Below are 23,710 nucleotides of genomic sequence, written 5' to 3'. Positions count from 1 at the left end.
ATCACCATAACTGTCTGGACATCATAGGTAGTCATCAGTTCTTGAAATGACTCCATAAACACTGGTGTGTTTCACAGTTTCATTATTCCAAAGTATTTAAATTCCATTAAGCTATTCTTTTTAATAATCCTTTGTGTTAGAATTCCAAAATTTTCATTATTTTCATCCACATGACTGATTATGACTTAAGCTGTAGATAAATTGTTTCTATATTTTCCCCATACTGAGTAGGGACTACTTTGAATAATACTTTTACATTATTACTGTCGTGCAAAAGCCAGCCTTTTTGGAATTGAGATCAGACAATTTATAAGTAAACTCTGTTTTGAAACATCAATGTACAGCCTGAAGCAATGAAAATATTTCTGATCATGTGCTGCTTATCGTTGTGTTATTGAACACAAGGATTTACTTGACGACTTTAGGTCAATTTCATAAACTGAAAGCTAATCAAATTGCCATGCACTGATTCAGAACTGGGACCAAGACCAGAATAAACAATATGGATTTAGATCAGCCTTGCCAAGTGAAGAATGCCTCAGAGGACTAAAGCCAGGAACTCAACAATGCTTCTGTCTTTCCTCAAAAACAGAAGAAACAAGGCTCACACACAAAGCCTACAATCGCTGCGTAATCTGCAATGATTTCTAGACTGATGTAAAAAGGCTTTGGCATTTTAATCCCATGTTTTGTATTAGGGCCACTATTACCCAAATTTTTTTTTCTTGGTGAGTATAAACTAAATAATTTTGTAGAACATTATCAAATCGAAGCAGGTGGGATCAGAGGTGTTGCATCCCACCCTGATTACAGGGTGGATTTGATACACCAACAGCAACACCACAGCATGGAGAGTGTTGTGTATCAGCAGGAGTAGACGTTCCTCTAAGGCAGAAGATCGTTGGCAGAAGTCAAAGTCTTAAGCATAAAAATCTCGATTTGCACTTCAATGCTGCACCTTTGAAGCCAACGCCTTTTGGATGAAATGTTGAACTGGGGTTCCATGAGAGAGGTTCCATTATACCATGGAAGTCTGCATGGACTCCAGGCAGAACGGCCCTTTTTTGTAATCGGTAGGTAAGTCCTGCCCCCGATTTCCTGACCAATATTTAGACTTCAGCATTAATCAGGTTATTATTACATTGTTGTTTGTGGGAAATGCTACTCATTAGATGGCCAATAGTGATTACATTTCTGAAATACTTCATTGGCTGCATTTCACTTTGGGATGTCTTGGAGTCATTTGGAGATTCAGTAGCACCTTGGTTAAGGTATTGGGTTGGTTCTCAAAACCTTGGGCCAGGGTAGCATTTGGAGTCTCACCCTGGCTGTGGAATTTTAATTCAGGTAATTAAATAAATCTAGAATTAATAAGCCAGTAAGAAACAGATGACCATGAAATGACTGAACTAATACAAAAGCCCACCTGGTTCATTAATGTCCTTTGGAGAAAGAAATCTAACACCCTTCCTCCTCTTGGGCTCAGACCACTGCCAGAGATCTAAACATCATACTAGCAAATCAAAAAAAAGACACCCGTACACAGGCAAGTGTTTCTTTAGTGTTGTCAGAACAGCCTTAATATATATATTTCTTCTGGTGACAACAATATATTCCATTGCCAAGATTTGTTTCCAGGGTATGAAATAACTTGTTGCTGTCTTTAAAGGTAGCCACTCTTAGCTTTGCAAAGGAAGATGTCTGGATTGTGATACGCTCACATCATTATCACTTATTCCAACATTTTTAAACAATATTGTTATGCTTTTAATATTTTTTCCAACCAATCTCTTCACTCTTTGATTGAGACACAATTGAATGACAAGAGATTATTTGGTGCCGAAAAAGGAACCATCCTCTCGGAGAGGATAGATTATATTTGCATTTCAGATGTTCAAGGTCCTGGATGTTAATGCATTTAGCTTACATGATAGAGATGAAGCTCATCCTAGGGTTTTGGACAAAGATCAGATCGACCATGATCGTAATGAATGTCAGAGCAGGTTCAGGGGTCATGTGGCACAGTACTGTTCCCACTTCTTATTGGCTCACATGAAAGAAAGCTGAAACCTCTTTCCACTTTGGGCTGGAGCACTTCCTGCAGTTGCCTGAGCAGATGCTTAATATGGTCGAATGCCACATGTTATACAGCTCTGCAATAATATTTTTTAAGCAATCTATTATGCAGCTGCAAATGATGGTTTAAAACATTCTAAAGGAACTAACACTTAAGCGGACCATACTGTGCCAGGAAATCTATTATCAAAAAATTATCTGGATTTCTCCATACTGAATTTCAACAGGTCCTGAGATAAATATTTGGTGGTGGAACTTTGTCCTTTGTCATGTACACTACATTTCAACTGCCAATGTACTCTTGGCAGTGGAACCAAATGTCAGGAGGATACGAATACTCCAGCACTAGTAATCAATGACAAATTTTTACCCCTTGATACATTCAACATATGTTACCTTGATTATAAAGCATTCTGCATTTGAATTCTGAATGAGAAAGCTTTGGGAAAAGGTGCAGTAAAGACCAGAAGATGCACCAGCTATAAAAGGGAATGATCATTTTCATGATCAATCAATTCAATTAAGTATAGATCAATTATGCTTGCATTTGGATTTAGTTTCATACCTGACTAGCTGATGGTCTTGCTCAGTGCAAAGTGGAAAATATCAAGGATAGCGAGTCTCTGAGCAACAAACTGATTTTGAAATGGTCTCACTGTTAGAGGCATTTGCTCCAGACTCCAATGATAGATATTTAAATTAAAAGATAGGTGATCCTACTTTCTGTTTGCTACTTTGTAAATTAGGCACAGACAAAAATGCCAGCCTCACTGCTAATGGTCACCTCTCAAAAAAGAATAAAAAAGGGTAATTTAATGTTTAACGATTTTTATCCTACCCATTGCAAAAATAAGACAAAACTTTCAGGCTGCCTAATAGTATAAAGGCACATGCACACGCACACCAGTTCTTGCTGTCTGACAGCAAACTTGTGTAAAACAACATTAATCTCATGGCATACACATTCTTCTTAGATGATTATTACTTGGGTGGGGGTACTTGTCCAATGAAGAAAGGTGCACAGTGTCATGCAGAAAAATACAGAGACTAGGAGATCCCAGAAATCAAGCTTCTGCTCAATTGATCTCAGGTGGAATGGCAATAAGACAACTGTTGATAAAAATTTGTCCTAGATCACTTGTAGTAAGCAATGGATATGGTATTCCATGTGGGATGCGCTTTCTGTCCAAAATTCAGTTCCAATGAAGACAAATTTCTATCCTATTGGTCCAATTGCAGTAGAGAATCTGTATCATATTTTCATAGTTGAAGTAAATTACTTATAGTTGGTATGTATTATCTGGATAAAAATACAGCAAATACAAAAGGCAAATGATACTGAAAGATATGAACCATTTTCTTCCTCAAATAATGGGAATATAATTCTTCCATAAAAAAAGACACCATTTTTCATAAGATTTATTAACTTTGCAATCAACCTTCAATTCTACATCTCCTGTTGTATAACAAGCCAGCTGCTTGCATATCACCTGAAGCCCAGTATCACGATTTAGAACATAGAACATTACAGCACAACATTCAGCCCACAATGTTGTGCCAACATTTTATCCTGCTCTAAGATCTATCTAACCCTTCCCTCCCACATAGCCCTCTATTTTTCTATCATTCATGTGCCAATCTAAGAGTCTCTTAAATGTCCTTAATGTATCTGCCTCCACCACCTCTGCCAGCAGTACATTCCACGCACCCACCACTCTCTGTGTAAAATACTACCTCTGACATCCCCCCATACCTTCCTCCCATCACCTTAAAATTACGTCCCCTCATGTTAGCCATTTTCGCCCTGGGAAAAAGTCTCTGACTGTCCACTCGATCTATGCCTCATCATCTTGTACACCTCTATCAAGTCACCTCTCATCCTCCTTCACTCCAAAGATAAAAGCCCTAGCTCACTCAACCTATCCTCATAAATGCTCTCTAATCCAGGCAGTATCCTGGTAAATCTCCTTTGCACGCTCTCTAAAGCTTCCACATCCATCCTATAATGAGGCGACCAGAACTGAACACAATACCCCAAGTGAGCAACAATTGAACTCAATACCCCGACTAATGAAGGCCAATAAACCATATGCCTTCTTAACAACCAGATTTCTCCAGAAATTGAGAAAATATCCATGGGCTGCCCAGCCACAAGAAACTAGCTATCTCCAGATCCATTGTTATACTTCCACTTCATGCTCTCCAACATAGAGACAATGAAAGGTTTCAAGTATATCTTAAGTGAACAAGTACGCAAGGTGCCCACTAGGCTTAGTGCTAACTTTGCCTTGCATGGATCGCTAGAGGAACACAGTGAAGAAATGAGTAACTAGACAGAATGAAAGTGAGAGCAAAGGATAGAAAGAAAGATGAATCAGAAATAGAGAGATGGAAAGAGAAAGAGTTGTACTGCACAGAAACATGTCTGTTGATCCACTGCATTGATCATCAAAAACTCATCTACATTAATCCCATTTTATTCTCACCACATACTCCACCAACTTCCCCTAAACATTACCACTCACATACACACTAAGGGTAAATTACAGTGGCCAATAAACCTACTGACCCACACACCTTTGGAAAGTGGAAGGTGACCAGAGCACCCGGAGGAAACCCTTGCAGTCACAAGAACAACATGCAAAATTCACCACGGACAGTACCAGAGGTCAGGATTGAACCCAGGTCACTGGAGCTGTGAGACGGCAGCTCTACCAGCTGTAACACTGTGCTGCTCCAAACCTTAAAATATCCAAAATTAGAATCAAGTTGAATTGCACATGGAAACGTTCGCAGGTACAACGCATCACTGATTAAAAAGTTTTGACGAGATTACCAATTTTAGAGCAAAGCAGCTAAGTCCTTTGAGAACCATTCGGAAAATGTTGCAGAAAATGTACAAGTAGACAACACCATTCTAAACAATTTTATTCAGGTTCAGAACAGCAAGACCAGAGCAATCAAGATTCCATTTTATCAATATACATCATGTAAAAAAGCTACATCTAGCCTCAAAAATATCCATTGTCTCTAGCTAAATTCTCCTAACCTCCAGTAACATCATGCAAGGGGAATATTCTGAACCTGGGGCTCTGCAAGATGACTCTGGAATGAACCATGATTGACACTCCGTAGAAGTGAACCTCCACCCTTAAATGGTTAATAGTCATCCACTGAATTAACAGAGAATCGAGAAGCCGTTAAAATTTTGCCTGGAATTCTATCCAGATGAACCAAACCTATATTGTGGACATGAGATTTTTTTTCCCTGCGCTGGATTTTCCATTGTGCTGAGTTGCTAGGCAACGCAATGAGCTAAAACAGTCAATATTCACTTAATGAGATATAACATTTCACCAAAATTGCATTACTGTTCTGAAATTATTACATCAGATTTGACAAACCAAAACAAAAACTGAAGCTTCAGCAGCTGCTAAATAATACAGAACTCTGAGCATTGGTCCTGAGTTCCCAGCCATTTCATTCTCCAGCCCACTCCCACACTGAAGTCTCTGTCTTTGGCCTCCTATCCTGTTCCAATGAAGCGCAACAGCACCTCATCTTCCAACTAGACTCATTGCAGCCTTCCGGACTCAACAATTAATGTCAGGTAATCAGCCAATTCGGCATTCTACCTCACATTTCCAGCATCTAGTTTTTATTCTCTCCTCTCTTCTGGTAATTTCAGATTTTATTCATCGCCCCTGACTTATATCTTCCCCATTTACAGCTTCTGTTATTCACTAAGCTTTTATCATCCTGTTTCAGGCAACACCACAGCTTGCATCATTCTGTCCCTCCTTCCCCAATACAATAACAGGCCTTCCCTTTTGTTCTCCCAGTCACCTCCCACCCCCACAACTTTAAATTTCTTTCATCTCTAAACTTTCCCAGTCCTGATCATCGACCTGAAATGTTAACTCTGTTTCTCTCTCCATGGATGCTGCCTGTCCTGCTGAGTGTTTTCAGCATCTCTGTTTTTAAATACTAACTCTATATCTGCCCCAAAGCATTTGATTTTAACTGGGTCCTGCCCCCCACTACAAACACCACCCTCAGTTTAAGGCAGGCAGGGTGTGGAATTAATAACTTAATTATGATAAACAGAACAGAACAGAACATTCACATATTGTTATGGATGGCAGCACTTATTGGTATTTAAGAGTATCTTCACACTTATTTAATTCAACCTGCAGAGATTTAAGGTAATTTGCAAAAGTAGAAGTTAGGAGAATTCTTTTGAAGCACAGTGGGGTGCTATGTGGAATGCAGTGCATGGCAAAGGGCAGAGTACAGAGTCAATAATGACTCTCAAGAGGGGAAACGGAAAGAGATCAGGAAGAAAACTTTTCGGGAAAGGATATGGGGAGTGAAACTAACCAGAAAGCCCTTTGAAAGGGCTCTTGCACTGGCACAATTGGCTGGTTGGCCTGTGCTGTACCATTCGACAAGTTTCTCATTGTATGAGAGTGAGGAAAGGCTGTTGGGAACAGAATTACAAAATGCAAGATCCTCGCAGCTAAAGGTTCCGGCACCGGACAGAGTGGTGCATAAAATGGGATGACTCAAAAAATACAGTGGATAGAGTACCAACTGGAACACAGGGAGTACAACAAAGTTAGAGTGAAGGAAGGTAGTGGTGGGCTTGCAATCCAAAGGACTGGGATTTTTGAAGTCAATGGACTTGGTACATGGAACCAACAGAGGTCACTAAGAACAAGAGATATTAAGGAAGAAATGAGCAGCAGAATTCTGAATAAAATCTTCTGTATGAAGGTCAAGAAGCCACAAAAGTGAGCCTTAAGATAAGGAAAAGATGAGAGGCAGCTTGGGTTGCAAACTGTCATACAGGTGGTAAGTCCAATCACCTGGCTGTACTTCTACTCCCAACATACAGGCAGAGACTGCGGACTGCAGCACCAGTGGTGAGGACTGCAAAGGTCTGGTCAAGGGAGGCAAAGAAGTGTTTACAGGACTGCTTTGAATAAGTGGACTGGACCATATTCAGCGATTCATCTTCGGATCTGAATGAATATGCCACGGCCGTCACCGACTTCATCAAGACCTGCGTGGATGAGTGTATGCCATCAGGAACATACCGAGTTTTCCCAAACCAGAAGCCCTGGAATGAACCAGGAGATTCCCAGTCTGCTGAGGTCTAGGTCTGTGGCATTCAAGACCAGTGATCCAGAAACTAACAAGAAGTCCAGGTACAACCGACAGAAGGCCATCATGAGAGCAAAAAGGCAATTCCGTGTGAAGTTAGAAGGGAAAATAAAGCTACACTTGTGCAAATCCCCACAGAACCTGGTGATCCTGTAATCTGTCTCAGAGGCTGACGTCAGAACATCCTTCAAGAGGGTGAACCCTCGTAAGTGTGCCTGGCAGGGTACTGAAAATTTGTGCCAACCAACTGGCTGGTGTGTTCAAGGACATCTTCAACCTCTCATTGCTGCAGTCTGAGGTTCCCACCTGCTTCAAAAGGGCATTAATCATACTGGTGCCCAAGAAGAGCAGGGTGAGCTGCCTCAACAACTATCACCTGGTAGCACTTAGATCTACTGTGATGAAGTGCTTTGAGAGGTTAGTCCCGGCTAGAATTAACTCCTGCCTGAGCAAGGACCTAGAGCCGCTGCAATTTGCCTACTGCCACAACAGATCTACAGTGGACACAATCTCACTGGCTCTCCACTCAGCTTTGGAGCACCTAGACAACAGCAAAACGTATGTCAGGCTGCTGTTTATCGATTACAGCTCGGCATTCAACACCATCATCCCTTCAGTACGAATCAACAATCTTCAAAACCTGGGCCTACGCACACCCTCTGCAACTGGATCCTCGACTTCCTTATCAGGAGACCACAGTCAGTGCCAATCGGTAGTAACATCTCCTCCTCACTGACAATCAACACAGACGTACCTCAAGGATGCGTGCTTAGCCCACTGCTATACTCTCTCTACACTCAAGACTGTGTGACCAGTCACAGCTGAAACGCCATCTGTAAATTTGCCGGTGACACCACTGTTGTTGGCAGAACCTCAGATGGCGACGAGGAGGTGTACAGGAGTGAGATAGATCGGCTGGTTGAGTGGTGTCACAACAATAACCTTGCACTTAACGTCAGCAAGACCAAAAAATTGATTGCGGACTTCAGGAAGGGGAAGTTGGGAGACACACACCAGTCTTCATCAAGGGGTCTGCGGTGGAAAGGGTGAGCAGCTTCAAGTTCCTGGGCGTTAACATCTCAGAGGATCTATCTTGGGCCCAACACATTGATGCAATCACAAAGAAGGCACACCAGTGGCTCTACTTCATTAGGAGTTTGAGAAGATTTGGTACATCACCAAAGACTCTTGCAAATTTCTATAGATGTATGGTGGAGAGCATTCTGACTGGTTGCATCACCGCCTGGTATGGAGGCTCCAATGCACAGGATCAAAAGAGGCTGCAGAGGGTTGTAGACTCAGCCAGCTCCATCACGGGCACACCCTCCCCACCACCGAGGACATTTTCAAGAAGCGGTGCCTCAAGAAGGCGGCATCCATCATTGAGGACCCTCAACACCCGGAATATGCTCTCTTCACGTTTCTACCATTGGGCAGGAGGTACAGGAGCCCGAAGACCCACACTCAATGATTCAGGAACAGCTTCTTCCCTCCATCATCAGATTTCTGAACGGTCCATGAATACTACCTCACTATTCGATTTTGCATTATTTATTTTTGTAACTTGTGGTAATTTTTATGTCTTGCACTGTACTGCTGCCGCAAAACAACGAATTTCATAACATTTGTCAGTGATAATAATCCTGATTCTGAGGTGAGTAATTTATCCAGGTGAAAATAGCCACATGATAATGGACTAAGTGTGCCACTTTAAACTCAGATTAAGCAGATTGTGAAAACTAAACACAATCTAGTTTAGTCTGAGCAAGCAGAGTGAATATCCATCAGAGTACAATTAGTTCTGCTATAACGCAGTAGTTATGTCCCTAAGAAACCTTGTGTCACAGAAAGTTGAGTTATAGCAGAACAGGCTGCAGCTGCCTTCAAGGCACAAACTTAAACAGGTTTTCCAAAACGCGATCACGCTATAACCAATGTGGCCGTGTAAAGCAAACAGTGTTCCCTAATCCATCAATTACATTACAACCATTTGGCATTATAGCAGAACTACCTGTACAAGGTTTCTGATGCAAGAACACAATGGGTTACCCAGTGTTAAACCATTGAGGAAATCCTGACACAAATATCCATGTTCGACAGGCAGCCGTACAACATGCAGATTTGGTGATAAATGTTGGTTATGAATTACTTCTAATTTAGTGATGTTGCATAAACCCATCATCCAACCCACGTTGTACCTGTACCTAAGATGAAGATTTCTATTAGCTATTATGATAGAGTACATTTAACAGCCAATTCATCTTATATTCTCCTCCTGAGATAGGACCAAGAGTCCCTCAGGTCTATCAAATCAGCTCTTAGTGAAGACAAATTGTTATTGCCACTAAGCAGGTTGTTGAAGGAAACATTGAACAAAACAAAGCTCTGTATGGATACAGGTTTTACACACATCCCACTGTACCTTTTTACTATGACTAATTGCAATAATCACCCAAACTGTACACCACGTCTAGCATCAAATTGATTCCTCTATCCATTCCAAGATCCCAGAATATAAATCTAAGGCACTCCTTTCAGAGAATGGAAACTTTAATTCAGCTATAATTAAGCATAGTTAACAACTCTGTCCTACAGGTAAACATCTGATGAATATTTGGGTTTTGGAATGAAAAGTGGCTGGACCAGACCAATTAGGTTAATGTTTAAATTTATCTTTATATTTGAAAAAAATCTTTTATGTCTTTAATTTCTTTGAAGGATTTTAATTCAAGGAGAGAAGGTATTTGGCAGAGTTACAACATGATTCCTGGGGTCTGTTCCTCCTCTGATTCACACCTTCAGGGAATTGATGGGATTGCTCTGAGAACATGCATAAGACTTGATGAGTCAAATGACCTCCTTCTATGGTCTTAAGGAAATATGAGTGATGTTTCCTCTATGATTAATATTTAAATTGAGAAGGTCCTTGGTGATTTAGAAATTTGTGGATTTACTCCACCATGATAGCCAATTCTGCTATTGAGACAATCAAAGCTGACCTGCTTTTTCTAAATTAACTACATATCTAAAAGTCAAATGCTATACAGTGAAAAGCTTAATGGAGAAACTCAATTCAAACAGATCAACTCCTTAACTCAAGTTCTTAATCAATCCCTTTGATGCTTTCAAGATCAATTGAGCAAAATGTTTTGTAGTAGTTCAAATAATTAATCAATTTTCTCATTGTCCCTGTCAAGCTTGCCAATCTCAGTGAGCAATGAAATAAATTCCATTGACATTGCACCCAAAATGCTTTTTAGAAACAGGGAGAAAAAGATGCTTAAAAAAAAGAGTGAAGGTTCATAGGAGTGACAAAAAACTACAAATATATATTTATTTGCTATAGTGTACACATACATGCTTTTTAGCATGAGCGTTCATATCCATGAAAATTCTCTTGTCCTTGATATTGTTCCAGCTTAGCTCAGTTACCCAAACCCTAAAGATTTAATTTGGATAAGTGTGAGGTGTTGCATTTCGGGAAGACAAATGAGGGTAGGACTTTCACAGTGAACGGTAGGGCCCTGGGGAGTGTTGTAGAACAGAGGGACCTAGGAGTACAAGTAGATGGTTCCCTGAAAGTGGCATCGCAGGTAGACAGGGTGGTGAAGAAGGCCTTTGGCACACTTGCCTTCATCAGTCAGGACATTGAGTATAGAAGTTGGGATGTTAAGTTGCAGTTGTGCACCATGTTGATGAGGCCGCATGTGGAATATCGTGTTTCTTTCTGGTCACCCTGCTATAGGAAAGATGACATTAAGCTGGAAAGAGTGCAGAGGAGACTTACAAGGATGTTGCCAGGACTTGAGGGACTGAGTTATGTTGAGCAGGTTGAGACATTTTTCATTGGAGTGTAGGAGAATGAGGGGTGGCCTTATCGAGGTGCATAAAATTATGCGGGCATAGATAGGGTAAATACACACAGTCTTTTTCCCAGGGTTGGGGAATCAAGAACTAGAGGGCATAAGTTTAAGGTGAGAGGGGAGAGATTTAATAGGAACCTGAGGGGCAATTTTTTCCACCAAGAGGCCAGTATATGGAATGAGCTGCCAGAGGAAGTGGTTGAGGCAGATACATTAATAACATTTAAAAGGTACATGGACAAGTACATGGATAGGAAAGGTTTGGAGCACTATGGGCCAAATGCGGGCAAATAGGAATATTTTAGATGGGAATCTTGGTCGGTATGGACCAGTTGGGCTGAAGGGCCTGTTTCTGTGCTGTATTACTGTGATTGAGAGGACCAAGTCCCACTACAGACTCTGGCACATGAGCTAACCTAGCGCTCTGAACATCCAGTGCTGAAGGAATGCATCATTGCTGTGGCTGTTATTCAAATGGATGGAACAGATTGTATTTCACGCTTTGAAAAGCAGAGAGCGTCCGCTTGTATCCTGTCCAATGTTACTCCCTCAGTCAAATAACAAAAAACAGCAGCTCTGACCACATGTTCATAGTTTGTAGAAACTTGCTGTGTGTGTTTTGCTTTCCGTGACTATCTACCAGTTCATATTGACAGTTCATGTATTCCACACTTGAAAACCATTTTTGGGGTGTCCAGAAGAATTAATAATTCTTTATCTACTAGGTTATGACCCAGTGTGGTCCATAGTACTCTTCCCACAGAAAAGCACACATCCAATCTATCAGCATGGCTTCTGTTAATGAGATTGCATAATTAGTGCTGAATTATGGACAGCTTTGTACGGTAGACCTGTTTTCACTTGGAAGCAAATCCATACTGCAAAGACTCATTTGGATGAAGGCACACAACTGCTGTCAGTGAGAGACTTTCATAACAATTCTCCACCGCCTCCCCCTACCCTTATTTTGGCTTCTGCCCTCTTCCTTTCCAGCCCCGATGAGGGGTCTCGGCCCAAAACGTCAACTGTTTATTTCCCTCCATGGATGCTGCCTGACCTGCTGAATTCCTCCAGCATTTTGTGTGTATTCCTTTCATCACAATTGTTGGTGCAGGTTATGAACTCAGTCCTGTACTACACCTCTGTACCATCCAATCTGAACAATTATATAAAAGTAGGATCTATTATACAATATAACTACATAAAAATAGTATTGACTTGAAATCTGTATATTGTTTTCTGCATGTGGAAAGGCTTTACTGAAACGTATAATACCACACAAATACCAATTATTGTAAACTCCTATTAAAATATCGGAAGTGTGCAACATATTTTCATCTACTGCTTTTCACAAAGATACAGCCCTTGAGCAACTGAAATATTGCAACCTGGTTAAATAAATGAAACCACACCAAGACATACGGAGCATGTCTTACCTTGAATATCTCCGATCAGTTTCACAGCATCTTCTGCAGATAATCAGGATGCCTGAGAGGAGGACTAAGGTCCCACCAATGAAGACAGAGACCAGAACAAGCAGTAGAACATAACCATCCTGGACACTCGGATCTTTGGGAATAGCCTGCCGGAAAGCAAAATCAATTAAAAATGGTAAACCTGTAGCATTAGCAAAGAATTACTCATGATTTTTAACAGTGAGAACTTATAGCAAGATAGAAAGATACACAGCCCAAATATTTGGACATTATGGCATTAGAACTAGAGACAGTGACAAATAACCTTGTCCATTTTAGTTTTATCTGTGGTAAAGAAGGAAACCAGACCATCTATTCTTTGAACTATGAGTAAACTGTTTCCATTTTGACAATGTTGCTTTTTGAGCAAAATGAAGTTTCATTTATGTAATCCTTTGAATTAAGCCATGTATCAAAATGGGAATCTACTCGTTAAAATAATGGAACACACTGCACAAATATCAGATAATTTGAATTAAGAGGAAAAAGAGAGACATATAGATTACTAGTGGCATAATGAACGGAAAACCTAGTTATGTAAGAACAAGATATGCACATGGTTTCTCCTGCTTTAGCCATTTCTTAATTATTAAGACACTTGAAAATGTAATTAGTTAAATCTTACACAACTAATATTCTCAACTTTTCTGCTACTATGAAAAGTGTATCACGGGGAGTTGGTGGGGAAAAAATATCACTATTACAGAACCATTGCATCTTTCTTCACATATAGAGGGAATTAGAACATAATAATGTCGTGATATTTAATTAACACACTAGTTCATTATGTTACGCTGTGATGTTATAATGGATACACACCATAATATCTTATGAAACTGTGTTATTAATATTAATTTCACTACACTAGTAGAAAGAAAGGATTCGGGCAAATGCCTTCGTATAATTCTTAGGTGGCACCTGGGTTGGCATGGACGAGTTGGGCTGAAGGGCCTGTTTCCTCTATGACTTTAAATTCCACCTCAATCACACAAAGTACAACTAAGGCTTTTGTATTTAAGTAATCCAGAAAAGATAAATTTAAAATTTGTGATTAAAACTAAATTATTCAACCAATACATTCTTCTTCCCATTTTGAGATGTGCTGTTTTGCAAGAGCTTCTTATGATGCTTCAAGGTATGGAATTTCTATTCCTGTAAAAAGAGCTCACACTTTATCACAGAAATGATGGTATTTTAATTAATGTTGATAAAGTTTTAATTAATTGACACCAATTAAATGTGTCTTCAATTTCTCTTAAACTTTTAGTCACCTTTTAATTATTTATGTCAACCGTTTTTAAATGCCTCTAATTATCAGAGACATTTAGAAACAGTTGAAAGGGTCTTTGAGAGCATAACAGAGGTATTTGGAAACCGCATTGAAGTCTCATAGGCTATAACATAAAGCTCAGCCTTCAGATCTGCCTCTTGTCAAAGGTAGTCAGGGAACTCCAGCGATGGAGCCTCAGCATCAGTCCACCAGAGGTGAACTCACTGACAAGTGGCCTCTTTAGTTCTCACTGGATATCCGGGTGTGGAGGGTCAGCAAGAATGAGCCCGTATCCAGGCCCAGTTAAACGTGGGCAGGTGGGGCTAAAGACAATGATTCTAGGGGACGGGATTCAGCAGCCCATTGTTCCAGCTGGATTAGTCGACCCACTTAAGGGTCTTTGTCTTCCCAGCAGCTGGGTGGTAAGAAGGAGTTACTCCTTCCCATTCATACAATTGATTGTTAATTAACAATGGAATCCAAATAAATTGTCCGGTATTTTACACCATAGTTCTGTCCAAACCGAAGTAATGTTATAAACACTCCTTGATGCACTTTAATATGTATATCACATCTTCACTCAGACATCATGCATATATTTCAGTACCAGCTGACTATGTATCACATCAATGCACTAAGGCCAAACCTAAACATTACAGTTGCTGATTAAACAATCTTCAGGGAGACTCAGCTCTCCAAGCACTTGACAAGTTGAGCACTGCTAAATCTCGTGTTGTTGGTTGTGTGATGGAAGAAGAGGCAGTTGAGCAGAGTCATAACTTGAGAAGAATGTCTCCCCATTCATGTCTGTACTCTGCTGTCTGCTCCTATTGAAGATATTACTATGTGGCTCTTCCAACAGGTGCTCAACTAACCTGCATACCATAACTTGTCTTCTGAAGCGTATCTAGGTTCCCACTTTGACCATATTGTGAAGTGTTGGACAAACTCAACAACCTGATTTTTTAAATCCAAGGGCTCCCCAAGATGGACTCTGGAAGCTTCTTTCAAACAATGCAGCGAGGAATCAGCAACTCAACATCATATTTCAAGAAGCAGCAGTTCTAAAGCGACAATTGCCCTTCTACAATCAATACAACATTGGACATTGGTGTTCTTACAAATTAAGGATGGACAATAAAACTGAATGATGGGCAGTAGATTTATTGGAAGTGTGTAGTTCCAGTTGCTGATGTTATTATTTTCATTACTGCAAAACTTACTTACTCACATACAAAAAAACTCAAACTGGCCAGGTATCCTGACATAAACCATTTTGTCTTTCAGAAAGCTCGGTGCCCCATTGACTTTCTACGAGAATATTTATACTGTTTACATTGGGTGACTGTCTTGAACTAATGGCCTGTCATTTTCTTGGGCTGTTCTGTGAATTGCCCCAGGGAAAGCAGTTTTGAACTGGCACAGTTATATCATCAGCCAGAGTAATGAAAGCAGAAAAATAAACACCAATTCCAACGTTATAAATGTCCATATTTATAAACCTACAATTTGGAATTGGAATATTATTGTCACATGTACCGACGTACAGTGGAAAACTTGTCTTGCATACCGTTCATACAGATCAATTCATTACACAGTGCATCGAGGTAGTACAAGGTAAAACAATAACAGAGTGCAGAATAAAGTGTAGCATCTACAGAGAAAGTGCAGTGCATGTAGACAATAAGGTGCAAGGTCACAACAAGGTTGATTGTGAGGTCAAGAGTCCATCTTATCGTACTATTAACATGTATAATTAACTATTAGTAAATAAAACTATTACTAATCTAATTAGTCATTTGATTTTTATCTTGAATAATTCACTTTATGACATGGTCCATGATATTTTGTAGTATGGAGATAGTTCAACCACTTTATTTGCTTTGGTTAGAGTTCCCTCCTTCTTTACTACCAAGAGGGTAACACAGTGCATTGTGCCTGATGCGGATCATCACCCTGCAGTGGCCATTTGTGCTGAGCAAGGCCGACCATTCAAGTTACCAGATCATTAACTGGTTTACTAGGAAACCCAGTGTTTTTACCCAGTTGAGTATTGGGCTGGAAAAGCATCACAAAAATTGTTGACTTCAGGAAGGGGAAGGAGGGCGAACATGCGCCAGTCTACACTGGGGGAAAATCGGTGGTGGAGGGAGTCAGCAGCTTTAAATTCCAGGGCGTTAACATATCAGATGACCTGTCCTGGGTCCAGCACATGGATGCAATCACAAGGAAAGCACACCAGCGTCTCTACTTTCTTTGGAGGTTAAGGAGATTTGGTTGTCACCAAACACTAACAATCTTCCACAGATGTACTGTTGAAAGTACCTTGACTAGTTGCATCATGGTCTGGTAGGGCAATTCGAATGCGCAGGAATGCAAGAAGCTGCAGAGAGTAGTGAACTCTGCCCAATACATCACGGGCACATCCCTCCCCACTGTCGGTAGTATCTACAGAAGACGCTGCCTCAAGAAGGCAACATCTATCATCAAAGACCCCTACCATTTGGCCCATGTCATTTTTTCACAGCTACCTTCAGGCAGGAGGTATAGAAGCCTGAAGTCCCACACCACGAGGTCCAAGAACAGCTACTTCCCTTCAACTATTCAGTTCTTGAACCAACCGGCAAAACCCTAATCACTACAGTTTAGCAACACCATGACCACTTTAATCACTTTGCACTACATTGGACTTTCTTCCTTTTTGTTCTAATTGTGTTCTTTCTTGTAAAGATTGGGTATAAATTAAACATAAATTATGTTTTTCTTGTGAATGCTGCTTATATGATGCTATGTGCCTGTGATGCTGCTGCAAGTAAGTTTCATTGCACCTGTGCACACATGGACTTGTGCCGATGACAATAAACTCGACTTCTTTTAAACTTTAAAATGTAATAAGATTAAAACTAACAGAAAGTCAGAAGATAACCCTATGATAAATCATCCCACTGCTCAGACACACTTTCCTCAATGTATGGGGGCCTGAGCGAACCCCACCGCCCCCCACCCCCCCACACACCAGAGAGGCACTTTGCAAAGCAGAACAGGCTGCATGCAATGTCTGGGCCTCAGGTGTACACTTAGGCCTCACCTGCAGAGGCTCACTGATGACAAAGACTTTTGAACTATTTTAAGTGTCTCTGAAAGATTTAAAAATGTGAGGCACCAGATGTGGAGTGCCTCGGCAGTCTGCTGTTAAACGGCAAGTCCAGCAAAGAAGTGAGAGGCATCTGACCTCCAGCTCTGGTAGGACTTCCATGGTCATTCAAGCACCTGCAGAGTCACTGAGTCTCATTCAGCTGGGGTAGGGTAGAAATGGAATCTTTGAAAAGCTGATTAAGATGGACAACAGAGGAAAGGGAACCAAAAACTATAGGGCATAGGTTTAAGGTGAGAGGGGAAAGATTTAAAAGGGACCCGAGGGGCAACTTTTTCCCCCCCACAGAGGGTGGTGCGTACATGGAGCGAACAGCCAGAGAAGGTGGTTGAGGTGGATACAATAACAACATTTAGAACATTACAGCACAGTACAGGCCCTTCGGCCCACGAGGCTGTGCCAACATTTTATCCTGCTCTAAGATCTATCTATCCCTTCCCTCTCACATAGCCCTCCATTTTTCTATCATTCATGTGGCTTATCATTCATTTAAGAGTCTCTTAAATGTCCCTAAAGTATCTGCCCCCATAACCTCTGCTGGCAGTGTGTTCCACGCACCCACCACTTTCTGTGTAAAAAAACTTGCCTCTGGTATCCCCCTTATACCTTCCTCCAATCACCTTAAGATTATGTCCCCTTGTGTTAGTCATTTTCGTCCTGGGAAAAAGTCTTTGACTGTCTACTTGATCTATGCCTCTTATCATCTTGTACACCTCCATCAAGTCACCTCTCATCCTCCTTCTCTCCAAAGAGTAAAGCCCTAGCTCACTCAACCTTAAAAGACATTTGGATAAATACATGGATAGAAAAGGTTTAGAGGGCTATGGGACAAATGGGACTAGTTTTGGTGAGCACCTTGTTCAGCATGGATGAATTGGGCCAAAGGGCGCGTTTCTATGCTGTATTGCTCAATGATTCTAAAATTTTTAGAAACAAGAGAAAAAAAAATTCTAGAACGGGCACACTTACAACTGCAGGGGTAGAACAGCAAAGTGGTTGTGCTGCAAAAACCAGAGGTCAGGTATCATAATTTTAGTTAACGCACCTTAAAATTCCACCACTGCAGTTTGAGAATTTGAATTTAGATTTTTTTTTAAAATCGGGAATTGAAATGTTGTTAGTTAATAGTAAAAGTAGCCATGAAGCTAACAAGTTGTTTATTTCATGAAAGAAAACCCTTTATGCCCACTAAATCCAGCCGATAGGTGACTCCAATGCAATTGGCCCACTGTGCCTCCCTACCATACTGTATTCTGAACTGGCCACAATAATCCCAAGTTAGTCAATTATCAGGTGAAAGCATTAATGCGCAAAAAAAAAGCAGGACAGCCCACAGTCACTCATAACCATGATCCCAGAATAAATTTTTTGATTGTCACCACTGAATGAAGATTTGGGCACCCCATTATAGAAAGGATGCTGAAGTTATAGATATCATACATTCACTTAGATGTCACCGGGATACTTTCTAAACAATAAAAACATTAGTTATTAGGACTATTTCCACGCATGTTGAAAGGAGATTTAATGCACTTCTTTAAATCAAATGGACTTTTACTAGGGTACAGAGTCAACAATCATTTGATTAAGGAGCCAGTGACAAGGATTCTTCAATTTTTCATGGAAAGGAGTGGAGATGATGAGGAAAATATCTTTATACAGAGAGCACAGAGCGTTTTGTCATAAGGATTTGTTCACGTTTTACGAGAACAGTAAATAGGTATTTGAAGCAAAGGGAAATATCAGACCAAGAATAAAAGCCAGCCAATGGGACTAGCTTTGTATTGTTTTGCAAAGATACAGCGTCACGATAAGTCAAATGGCCTCCTCTGTGCTAGTTCTGCATGATTGAAATATTTGAATCGTAATATAAACTAAATGGCTATAAATTGATGAGCAGACAGTGATCCTTCTGTTGGTCTCTGAACATCACTTAAACTTATATAAAATCCCTTAACAGCTTTAACTGTTTCATAAAGCCTCTCTTTCTTTCCTCCCGTAATAAAACCATGTAACAGTAGTAGGATCAGTCATCTCTTTTTTGGCAATCGATGAAAACACACTTTGTTACCCAATAGTTCACAAAAGAAATTCCAGTACCATATGTGAAAACTTTGAGAAAACTGAAGTTCAAGACCCTTAAAGCAAGCAACTTTTAAGATTTCAAATCCAGATACAGCCTTACATGAGTGGTATTGCAGACAGTGACACTAGTTGACCACAAGTAATAAAAGTTTTAGTTTCCTCGAGGGAACCCATCCTGCAAGATTACACAGAAATTCATTCAGGGTTAGTACTTTCATGTGTAACTCATATAGATTGAAGTTGAAGGGAAATGATTCCGTTGCAGCTGTAACCCTCAATTGGTCTTTGTTTCTTTACTTCTGTTCCTCACGGACACTGGTTGCCATCCCTCAAGCAATCTGCACTCATCTCCTCAACATGAATCATTATCCTCAGATGCAAGTATTAGCAGGGAGAAACAAATTTGACCATCTGGGAATGTTACAAATATGGAGCCATCAAATCTGGGTGACAGTAGTGACGAGCATTAAAGACACCTTGATGTAGCTACTGGATTGTTGTCAATTCTGGGCCCCACCACAAAACATGGATGATAGGAGTCAGGTTATGGCTACTCTGAACACCCATTAAAGGACTCCTTTACCAAACTTACTGGGTTTTAACAGGACATTTTTACTGCAGTCATATCTTTGCTTTGAGCTTTAAAGCATTTAATCTCCTAGGTGCTGTCGATGAGGTAAATATTGTGCATGCTGCTGTAAAACATCACTGGCTTTAGTTTCTCATGCTTTCACTTGATGCTTTCAGTGCAATTCTGAAGCCTTTCCTAAATCAGCCACCTTGCTGAATTGGCCAGCTCTCTGATTGGCACTGACCCTCAGAATCATTTTACGCACCAGCAGCTCAGTAAATTAATGCAAGTGAGGCCCGACCACATAAAGTGATGTGGACCCTATGCTCCTCTATTGGAATTGTAATATTATGGTCATATGTACTGAGATACAGTGGAAAGATTTTGTTTTGTGTACCGTCCAGGCAGATCATGCCGTGCATAATTACATTGAGGTAGTAAAAACAGAATGCAGAATATAGAGTTACAGAGAAAGTGCAGTGCAGGTAGGCAAATAAACTGTCAGGGCCATGACAAAGTAAATTGGGAGATCAAGAGTTCATTTTTTAGCATAGTCCTTTCAAGAGTCTGATAACACTGGGATAAGCACAGTGCATTCCCTGATAAATGCTTGTCTGATTTCTCCTGAATTTGACAATTGCCCCTGTGATTTTTCTGATGTCTAAAAATGGCTGACCTGAAGGGGGGGCAAAAATCTTGTTTACAGAATTTTTAATTAGAATATTTATGAAAATTTTAATTCTCTCATTCCAGGTAACCCAAAATGAGATCACTAGAAAATAAAACTGCTTTTAGGTTAAGTTCAAAATTGCTGGGATCACCAGGTGCCTGGAATTTATCCAGAGCTTGGCTGGAATCTGCAACTGCTATCGCCCTATGCAGTTGAAATGTACAGCACTGATTGACTTAAAGGGAAGCCGGATAAACTCATGCATCCTCTGCTAAAACCCGAACAGTTCCAGTCAAACTGCCAGTATTTACCCTCCATTGCTGTGGTTCAGGACAGAAGAAAAGATTCAAGAATTTGTTCAAAGCCTCCTTGAAGAAATGCAACACTGACTCTAAGGAATCTCTGGCCCATGACCTCTCGAGGTGCAGAAGAAGCATTTGGCTTGGTGTTGAGAACAGGAGCACACAGAAACCCAGTGTAAATGGTAGAAGGAACTCACTGTTCCACAAACTACCTACCTGCTTGGGCAGCCACTGTCTGCCCTATCTACGAAAGAGTCTGTGGTTCTCACACTGGTCTCATCAGCTACCTTAGAACCAAAGTAGAAGCAAGTCATCCTCAATCCTGATGGATAAACTAAGAAGCAGCAGTTCAGGATTTCAGTTTATAGATGCACCATTGAAAGCATCCCATCCGAATGCATCGCAGCTTGGCATGGCAACTGCTCTGCCCAAGACTGCAAGACCAGCCTCCCTTCCATGGACTCTGTCTACACTCCTCATTGCCTCCAAAAAGCAGCCAGCATAATTAAAGACCCCTCCCACCCCGGACATTCTCTCTTCTCCCCCCTTCCGTCGGGCAGAAGATACAAAAGCTTGAAAACACACACCACTAGGCTCAAGGACAGCTTCCATCCTGCTGTTATAAGACTCTTGAATGGACCTCTTGTACATCAAGATGAACTCTTGACCTGACAATCTACCTCATCATGGCCCTTACACCTTACTGTCTACCTGCACTGGACATTCTCTGTAACTCTAACACTATATTCTGCATTCTGTTATTGCTTTTTCCTTGTACTACCTCAACATACTTATGTTTTGAAATTATCTGCATGGGTGGCTTGCAAAACTAAGTTTTTCACTGTATCTTAGTACATGTGACAATAATAACCAATTCCAATATCAATTTCCTGACTTTTTATCCACTTTCACGGGAAATGGACGTCACTGGCACTGCTAACATTTATTGACAATCCTCGGATTGAAGAAGCAATTGAAAGTCAACTACCTTGGTCCCTAGTAATCCCAACAATTTTTAAATTCAATATTAGGGCAACTTTATTTTCCAGGTGTATGGTCATTATTTCTGTTGCCTCTCTGCTCCAGTGACCTGGGTTTGATCCTAACCTCTAGTACTGTCAGTGTGGGGTTTGCACATTTTCTCCGAGACAGTCTGGGTTTCCTCCTGGTGCTCCAGTTTATTCCTCAAATCCCGAAGATGCGTTGGTAGGTTGATTGGCTACAGTTAAATTATCTCCAAATGTAGATGGATGAAACATCAGTAGAGAGTTGATGGATGTACGAGAGGGTGACTAAGTGGGGATAGTGGGACTGATTGGAATGTCCTGGGAGCTGGCATAGTCATGATGGGTAAATTAACTACTTCTGTGCCACAAGGAAACATAAGAAAATATGCAATTGTAATAAGCATTTGTTGTTACTTTACAATCTGCAACTTTCAAAACTGATTTTGTTTGGCCTCTTTACATTTTAATTTGTTTTACTCCAATAACTAATAAAATTGGGACCCTGACCCAGGCCAAGGAGGTGAAGATAAATTGAGAAAGGCTGATAGATAATGGGTTGGAGCCAGGCTATGTTCAGTGTGAATTTTAACTATGGGGAAACAGTTGAGGTTGTTTTCTTTGAAGCAGAAAAGGCTGAGGGCAGACTTAATTGAGGTGTTTGAGAGGCCTTTATAGTCTAAGCAGGAAGGGGTTTTTATCTCAGTTAGAGCCCAAAAAACAGGGGGTACACATTTAAGGTAATTAGTGGAAGGAATGCAGTATTCAAACCGTGAATAAAAATGCATTAGAACATAGAACAGTACAGCACAGGAACAAGTCCTTCAGCCCACGATGTTGTGCTGAATTAATTAAGCTAATGATGCCTAATTACACTAATCCCTACTGCCTGCACATGGTCCATATCCCTCCATAGTCAGCACATTAATGTGCCTATCACAGAGCATCTTAAACACCTCTATTGTATCTGCATCCACCATCATCACTGGCAGCACATTCCAGGCACCCACCACTCTCTACGTAAAAATCTTGCCCCACATATCTCCTTTGAACTTTCCCTCTCTCACCTTAAACACATGCATTCTAGTATTAGACATTTTGGCACTGGGATAAAAGATACCAGTTATCTATCTACACCTCTCCTAATTTTATAACCTTCTATCAGGTCTCCCCTCAGCTTCTGCCACTCCAGAGATAACAACCCAAGCCTGTCCAACCTCTCCTCATAGCACATGCCCTCTAATCCAGGCAGCATCCTGGTAAACCTCTTCTGCACCTCCTCTCCAAAGCCTCCACATCCTTCCTGTAATAGGTCGACCAGAACTGAATGCAATATTCCAGATGTGGCCTAACCAGAGTTTTATAAAGCTGCAAGATAACTTCCTGACTCTTGAACAAAGTTTGTTTGTGCAAAGCCACATGGAAGACCCATCCAATGTTCAACAGATAGGCATAGGGCTCCCCAGGAGGGCAGAGGTGCCATAAAAGATAAAACAAGTCCAAGGTGTGAAGTCAGCAGTGGGATTGTTACTTGCATTCAAGCTGGGAGTCACCAGCTTCAGTTTACTGAACTTTGGGACTCACCCTAATGTTGCCAACACACTACAGAGACAGCTTGTAGATGTCACTGAGTACAACATGTACAGCCACCGCAATAGCAACCACCCCAAGTTTGCCCTTAGGAATGGAGAGGGGAGGACATGTTTCATTTAACATTTTGCAGTAATTGTGTATGTTTTATGAGGAAATTGGTTTATTATTGTCACATGTACCAAGGGACAGTGAAAAACTTTGTTCTGCATGCCATATATACAGATCATTTCATCGCATCAGTGCACTGAGGTAGTACAAGGGAAAACAATAACAGAATAAAGTATTACAGCTACAGAGAAAGAACAAATAAGGTGAAAAGCCATAACAAGGTAGATTGTGAGGTTCAAGAGTCCATCATATCGTACTAGGGGACTGTTCGATAGTCTTATAACAGGACACAAAAGCAGCCAACATTTGAACCCTTTTACATCCAATGTGTTCACTGGAGCATTCAGTACAGACTTATTTAATGCACTGTATT

The 23,710-nt window shown here is 40.7% G+C and overlaps 1 protein-coding gene across 3 annotated transcripts in view; it reads right to left on the bottom strand.

Annotated features, from left to right (window-relative positions):
- Positions 1 to 23,710, bottom strand: part of cbarpb (CACN subunit beta associated regulatory protein b) — a 189,395-nt gene that overhangs the window by 127,906 nt on the left and 37,779 nt on the right. For all 3 annotated transcript variants that reach the window (XM_052037654.1, XM_052037655.1, XM_052037656.1), the window contains one exon: positions 12,542 to 12,687. In XM_052037654.1, coding sequence (XP_051893614.1) covers positions 12,542 to 12,687 — 146 coding nt within the window. The remainder of the gene's footprint in view (positions 1 to 12,541; positions 12,688 to 23,710) is intronic.

This window comes from Pristis pectinata, chromosome 24 (assembly GCF_009764475.1).
Source record: "Pristis pectinata isolate sPriPec2 chromosome 24, sPriPec2.1.pri, whole genome shotgun sequence".
In the NCBI taxonomy this organism is placed as follows: domain Eukaryota; kingdom Metazoa; phylum Chordata; class Chondrichthyes; order Rhinopristiformes; family Pristidae; genus Pristis; species Pristis pectinata.
The sequence above is the reverse complement of the archived record's forward strand: the minus strand, read 5'-3'. Positions and strand labels throughout refer to the sequence as shown.